The 7,726-nt window shown below is 42.3% G+C and overlaps 1 protein-coding gene across 3 annotated transcripts in view; it reads right to left on the bottom strand.

The window, feature by feature from the left end:
* Window positions 1–7,376, bottom strand: part of RHOA (ras homolog family member A) — an 8,759-nt gene extending 1,383 nt beyond the window's left edge. The window contains exons 1-3 of one of the 3 annotated variants that reach the window (XM_010168649.1): window positions 7,216–7,376; window positions 4,304–4,424; window positions 858–988 (exon numbers count right to left, since the gene is read on the bottom strand). In XM_010168649.1, the coding sequence (XP_010166951.1) occupies window positions 858–988; window positions 4,304–4,424; window positions 7,216–7,371 (408 nt within the window). In that variant the 5' untranslated portion in view covers window positions 7,372–7,376. The remainder of the gene's footprint in view (window positions 1–857; window positions 989–4,303; window positions 4,425–7,215) is intronic. The other 2 variants (XM_029085124.1, XM_029085125.1) reach the window with 2 other exon arrangements.
* Between the last annotated feature and the right edge of the window lie 350 nt (window positions 7,377–7,726).

Below are 7,726 nucleotides of genomic sequence, written 5' to 3' on the forward strand. Positions count from 1 at the left end.
CTACACAGGCAAAGGAATTCCTGCATTAGATGCACATAATTAATTGATTAATTCATAATTAACTGCCCCCCCTGAGAGCGAACTTTAAATATTAAAGGCACATTTAAAATAAAATTTGCCTGTTTTCTGTAGAGGCAGCACACATCTCAGCCTGGATGGCACAGACGGGTTTGTATTTGCATAGCGCGCCGATGCTTGAGGACACCGTCGGATTTCTAGCACCTCTGAGCTTAAAGGCCACAAGGGCCTTTGAAACGTGAGCGAAAGATTGCTTATTTCAGAGGAAACATTTATGCAACTCTCTGCCACAAATGTAACAAAAGCCCATGAACAAATCCCAAAATTAATGCCTCAGTCTTTGTATAAAAACAAGTGTTATGGAACAGGAGCAACAATTCCAGGACAGAGCAGCGTATCTGCAGTCCCATACCCCAGCTGGGGGTTTCAGACACAATCTGAAAATAAAACCTAGTGATAGGCTCAGGAATGAGCTGCACCTGTGGTTATCTCCTCAAAACACCAATAAAACTGTGTCCTTTCACATCCTGAAAATACAAAATACAGAAACAACTCGAGTCTGCATGTACTTGATGTGTTGATGTCTCCTAATTAATTCCTTTCTACCTCGGGGATCCAGCTCACCAGCACAGAGACTGTGAGTAACCCAATACAGCCATTTTCACTGTCGAGAATGCCTTTTCCTAAAAGTTATATCTCCAAATATAACAAAAGAAACACTTAATTAAAGTGCTCATTCTGCAGCCCATCAGAAGCTGGCAGCAAGCTGCATTTAATGCTCTGGTACAACCACTACAGACTTTCCTCATTTATCGTAAGACTATCGGAAAGGAACCTGCCTGCTTCATTTTGGCCAGCTCTCGTCTTGTGTGCTCGTCATTCCTCAGGTCCTTCTTGTTTCCTACCAAGATGATAGGCACGTTGGGGCAGAAATGCTTCACCTCCGGGGTCCACTTCTCTGGGATGTTTTCTGAAAAAAATAAACAGAAGTATGACTGTACTGAAACCCACTTCTGGGGAGATTTTATTTTACAGCTTTTACCTGCTGCCTGAGTGGTTTTAGCTTGCCAGTCCACACTGATGCCCTTTTATCTACTCTTAATTTAGGAAGCAAATAGACCTGTTCCAGTATTACCAAAAAAGACAAGGCTGTCCATGGTAATCTTAAGGCTGAAGGACACTTCTTGGCTTCTCTGTATCTCCCAGTAGCTACTTGACAAGGGTTAGCATATGGTACACCAAAGAACAGCATGCAGGATTCTGAAGTAGAGAGTTATGGAATATTTGGCTTCAAGAGAAACATTTTATCTATCTCCAGAAGCTAAAGATGGGCACAACCCTGAAGCTTAAGTTTTTCCATCACTTCTTCCTTTCTAAAAGCAACATCAAACAACCACTCCAAACTTTCCCATTAACTGTAACAGAAATGTTGTTCTATACACTAATTACAGATGAACAGGAACAAAGACTTTAACTCAATTAACTCATTTGCAGATTTGCCATTTCTCCCTATCTGCAGCAAATGCATTTGCACTCATACAGGAAACTTTCCTCCTCACATAACTTTCCTACAGGACTTTCTTTTTTTTTTTTTCTTTTTAAATGAAGCTGCAAATGGAAGACTTGAGGGCTTTTGAGAGCAAAAACTTGATAAACTCTATATAGCAGGAAGTGCTGAACAGCCCAAAACATTCAGCTTTGCTTTCAGAAGCTCTCAGATATCCAAGATTCACCAGCAGATGTACCTGCAGGCTACATTAACCCCTTTTTATCTTAATGAAATTCCACTCAGCTTTTGAGGAGACATTCACTATTACAGCATTGTTTTCTTGCTTGAAAAAACAACTTTAGACAAGCATCTTGAAACCAGTGTTTTACACAACAGCCAGAACAGCAATTCTGCAGCTGCACTTGGAGTGCTCAGAGGGTGCCAACCTCCAGACACTGCCCACCTGAAGAGCTGTCTGGCAGTTCACTGCTCCCAGGGACACAGGCACCCTGATACTGGTGAGCAGGAAGGGAGGAGAGGGGGGAAAAAATAGCCAAGATCAGACTTGACTTAATGAAACCCCTCTGCCCCTGGCTCCAGGGTCACTAACCCACCCAGGGTCACTAACCCACTAACTAACAGGGTTTCCCAGGCGGTCAGTTAGTCAGTCAGCTCTGCAGCTGCCAGGGGAGCAGCACGTGCAGTAGAGGTGAGCTCAGCTCAGACCTTGTACGTAGCTGTTAACAGCCACGCTGGGCACGATGACAGCACTGCTGCCAACTAAACCTCAACTCGTTCTGCAGAGAGACAAAGACAATGAAAGATTTCTCTAAGCACAGGATCAGGTGGAAGCAATGAAGAGAGAGATCAGGATTTCCCAGATGTCAACCTGGCATTGATTTTTCTAAAAAGACACTTTCACACCCAACTGCCTGTTCAACAGCCGCTACCCTTCGGAGACAAGGTGAGAAATGAGACTGAGCAGCCAACAAGCATCATCCCAGTCAGGCTGTAATGCCACTGTAACGTCTCAGGGAATACTCTGCTTGCTCATTTACTTAAACTTTCTATGAATTGTAGCAGGAATAGTATTCTTCAACTATTGTGGTAGCTGCATTCAGGACTAATCCTTCCATTAACTGCATTTCTGTGCTTCCTGGGTCCTTTTCTGTCTCATTCTTGTTTCTTCTTAAGACGCAAGTCTGGGAGGCACGGTTCATCCGTGAGATAGATCACAGGTGTAGTAAAAAAGCCTCCCCAAGGACACATTGCAGTGATCATGATCACTCTGGCAGTAGAAAACTCCAAAGGATGCAGTGTTTTGACACATTTAAGAGTGAACTGGTATCCCATTTATGAGCACCAGTTAAAATAATTTGACCCCTGTCACTAATAGACAAAAGCAGAGGGGTCTCTCACTTTCCTGGCTAGGAGCTGCCCAATGCATGGACATAATTTTGACCAGTTACAAACAAGTCCCAGTCAGTCACTATACAAAGGTTCTTGTCAGAGTACTGCTGGTCATACACACAGAACCCGTGTGCCTAAAGATTTACCTTAACTTTACCTGCATTCCAGTAAGAAACCTCACTAACACCCACTAGTGAACAAATCCCCCCTGGTCAGAAGTAGATAGGGAAACTTTTACAGAAATTCCCTTGTTCAGGAAGTGCTACCACGATGCATTAGTTTAGGAGACTTACCAGGTAATTAAGGTAATTACTTAATGGAGTAATTACCATTTTAAAAGGACAGAAATCAAAGATCCAGAGACTTCGAGTCTTAGAAGTAAGAGTATCTCTATCTCCCGATCGTTACCCTCTTCAAAAACATCTTTGTAAGAACAAATACATTGATATCTACACGTCAGATTTCTAAACCAATCAGTGCAGAATTCAGTCTTGGACTCCACACAGAAGAGGTACCCATCTAATACACAGATTTTTGAAATACATGTTTTTGGAGCTCAGAAATAATAAATCAAGCAACTTCTCTTTTCTCCACCACAAGCAGATGTTAATCACTGGAAAGCAGACTAGAAGAGACTCCTCCAGCCTGTGATCGTTTCCACCAGTGAGAGCCACTCCCCTTTCAGTGCAAGCCCCCTCCAGTGTGGTTCCAGCTCTTGTTTTTCACCCACCAAGCAGAAAGTAAAAAAGCCCAGGTTATTTGGGATTAATAAGTCAGAGTGATTCAAGCCAATCTCTCTTGAATAAAAGGAGGGGGTGAGGTGGTGGAAGGGATGAAAGCTGAAAGCTACTTTTCCCATTTACAGAGAAAGGAAGTTACTCTGTTTTCCTGGATATAGCGTGGCCTCAAGTGTAAAAGAACCTACAATTTTAAAGGAGAAAAAAATAATCCAACCTTTGGTGGGCCTTGCCACTCAGTGGACACCTTATGTACTCACAAGAGAGCAGAGCCAGAGCCTTCGTGCTTGCTTGGGGTCACCAAGGGACAAGCACAGCAGCATGCTGCCTTGGCCCACCAGACAATGCTGTCGGGTTGGGTGCTGCTCCAGGCCAGGGAGCTGCTGCCCTGCTAAGTGCTGCTCCAATGATGCCACAGAACCCTGGGTAAACACACCGTGCTGCTGAGGCTTACAAACTGCCACTCAGCATCACTGAAGAATACAGGTTCCTTTAAGATCTTAATGTCTGAAAACTATATATTCAAAGCAGTATGAATTTTGAAACTAAGAATGCTCTCCATCATTACAGTACATGAAAATACATTTTGCAGCATGATTTCCAGGGGGAATACAGCGAATCGTTCTGATCCAATTAGTGATCTACTTACCTAAACTATCAGGACTATCAATTGAAAAACACATAAGTATAACATCAGTATCTGGATAAGAAAGCGGTCTAAGTCGATCATAGTCTTCTTGTCCTGCTGTATCCCACAAAGCCAACTCAACCTGCAGAAGAAAGACCAAGGCAGTTAGCCAGATCACCAGGGAAGCCCCCATTGGGAAGCTAGTAACCCCAGAGAAGTGGATAAAATATTTCAGTCAACCCACTCAAAAGAAGGAGACAACACGACAAACTGCTTTGATAAAACAACTATTAGAAACTTTACGTTTCATAACCCCAAAACCCTATTTACTGCATCTGATGAGACTTTTCTTTATCCATGGCCAGTGTCACTTCTCTGAAAGGACATAAGAGCTAGAAAAGCAAGACAGAAGAATCGAAGGGAAGCAGCTGCAAAGGGCTGGGAATCTCTCTGATAATCACCCATGAAGTACCAGCTTTCAGTGAACAGCACTCCCCAAGTACATGCTTTTTAGGATTATGCACATTTGCAACTGGCTTACAGCTGAAACCTGCAGTGACTACGAAACGTCAAGATTGTACTTATTTGTGCACAAGTTCATTAAAACTCCATCACAGCAGAAATTTACACTTGCAATTTGCTTTGAAATAAACCTGACTTGTGTGTAAAGCTTCTTGTTACTAAAAGCTGAGTAAAATAGCTCGTGTTCTCAGTATTTCTACTTGTGATGAGCTCGGGGAGAACAGCCCAACAGGACTGTTTAAAACTGTAGAAGGAATAGCCAACATTTAAACTAGGAAATTTTAAAAACTATAATCAAGCTCTTAAGGTACACTCTTTCTTGAGATTCTCTGATACATCTGTCTTTGCAACAGAGCAGGTGCCTTCTTGTTTAAGCTCTTATATTAAAAAATTTTGGAAAAAAACCCCACCACAGCTCAGATAAAGACAGATGTGCAGAACTGGAACCCAGATGTGAGCCTGAATGTGCAATGCAACTGCCTGGTTAAATTGTGAAAGCACAAAGCCTTAGTTGCATGCAAATAAAAAAAAAAATCATCTCCATTTCAGTCAGAAATGCTCCTCTCGGCCACCTCTGCATTCTCATTTGCAAATGCTAATTTTGTGGCAAACGTTCATATTTTTTACAGAGATGTCTGTGGAGGGTTCTGCCACATGACACTGGAATCAGCTCCTTTGGCTCTGTCTAAAAAAAAGCATCTTGTACCATGGCTGTTCTGTCTTCACATGGCTTTGGAACATTTCTGTAATGCTCTTCTAGGAAGGCAGAAGAGGTTAGCGGCTGTCAAACAGAAGTCTGAAGCACTGCTCTCCCAGAAACTTTTGTAATCAAGTTTTCAGAAGACCAAGTGCTTTGCTAAAGTATGTCATCTGGTTACAAAAAAAGTCACCTGACATTTCCACAATAGAAAATGCTCTGCTCAAGCTGCTCATGCAATTTTTATTTAGATACTGGCTGCAGACAGCTGATAGGGCACGACTCTTTGTTCAACTAATTTAGAGGTGCAGAGATTCAGGCAGAAGGGAATGAGGAAGTTTGACTAGGTGAGAGGAGAGATAAATTGATATCATACATATTTTAAACAATAGTCCTTAGAGTCTAACGTACAATATAGAAACTGTCACTTGGGGGAAAAACATATCCTAATATTAGTCTAAAAGTAATTTTTTTTTTTACTCATTCATATAACGAGAGAAAAGAGCTCTTTTTAGACTCAAATAACATGAATTATCATGACTAAAACCACAAATGATCCATGCCTGTAACAGTAGGAAATCAAATTTAACATAAAGCCCAAAACTAGCTCAAAAAGTTTCTGCTGAAATCAGGATCGAAACTGAGCAGTTTCAATCAATCTGTCACTGCATGTGAACGAGAACTGACTGACGGGTGTTCTGACTGTACCTGAACCCAGAGCAAAGGCACACGTCGCACCAAAGGGCAAGACAGGGAAGCTCAGCACCATCAAAACCTGCCACACGCTTGCCAAGAGGACCCACGGCACCGAGGCCAGCTCTGGGTGGTTACAGTAACAGAACAGACACCCCACGGCTGCCTGAAAGGCTGTGAAAATAGCTGAGCTCTCAAGGTGCAAAGTTTCTGCTTTGTGTGCTTCCAGAGTATGCTGGGAAGTGACAATTTTACACATCACACACTACCCTGTGTGACATAAATGCCGAAGGGAACCTCTCTGGTGTTCAGAGAGCAGCCTTCTGAAAACCGCCTCCAGGAGCAGGGGTCTGGCACGTTTGCTTGTTTGCCAAACAAGAGGACTCAGAGGTTCCATGAACTTGAAAAGTGATTTTCAAAATATTTAAAACTAAAATGAAGTAATTTAATGACTAATTTACTGAAGTACAAATTAAAAATGAAGCTCAATGAGCTGTGGGTATGTTTGGCTGCTAAGAATTGCATTCCTTCAGAAAAGCAGGACAGATGATGCTGATGTACACTACAAAAATCAAGCCCATTTGAAGCCTGTCAGTCACCTCTTCAGAAGAGGATTCCTCTGAAGGTTGCCAGGAGTGGGTATGAAAAAAAGGCTCTCTCCAGGAACCAGTCTTTGTCAATCACAACACCACGTCCCTATCAAAACAGGGGCTCCACTAGGCAATTCCGAAGACTAGTAGCCCAGTGTCCTTGGCATGTAGGCATATCTTTGAATTGCTCCATCCCCTTCCACCTACCCCAACATTTTACTTGGAATAGCTGTATGGTTTTTTTAGAATCTCAACTTGTACAAGGTTAGAAAGAGGCTGTTGAACACACTTAGCATTTAAAAATCATTCACAACATAAGCACTAAGCGTGTGTACTAACCACTTATTAAAGAAGCGTAGAGATCTCCCTGCTATTCTGAATAAATGAACTAAATAAAGTTCATTTTAACTGTTCCAGAAGTGTACACATACCTGCTTTCCATCCACTTCGATATCTGCTACGTAATTTTCAAAGACAGTGGGAACATAGACTTCAGGGAACTGGTCTTTGCTAAATACAATCAGCAGACAGGTCTTTCCACAGGCACCATCACCCACTATCACCAGCTTTTTTCGAATGGCTGCCATAGCTGAAAAACAAAACGACCACTTATTAATTCTTGTACTGCAGCTTTGAACTGAGATGCTAATAATTAACAACCACCAAGTTTCCAATTAATCAGAACTTTTAAATTGGGTCTACATGTCCATTGGAGAGAGAGACAAGTATTTGGAATCACACAAGTTCAAATTCCCATCCTTTTGGGAAAAAAACATTCCATGGGACTTGTCAACAGACTGGTGAGCCACTGGGTGCACCTTCTGAAAAGTGTCTGTCAGGTAATCCAATAAGAGATGCTTCAGTTTGAGGGCAGAAACGTTTTCTTGTCATGCTGAGTTGTCTTAACTACAAAGCGCCAGAAGTCAGCTGGACCGGGTAGCA

This window comes from Antrostomus carolinensis, unplaced genomic scaffold (genome assembly GCF_000700745.2).
Source record: "Antrostomus carolinensis isolate BGI_N321 unplaced genomic scaffold, ASM70074v2 scaffold33605, whole genome shotgun sequence".
Taxonomy (NCBI): domain Eukaryota; kingdom Metazoa; phylum Chordata; class Aves; order Caprimulgiformes; family Caprimulgidae; genus Antrostomus; species Antrostomus carolinensis.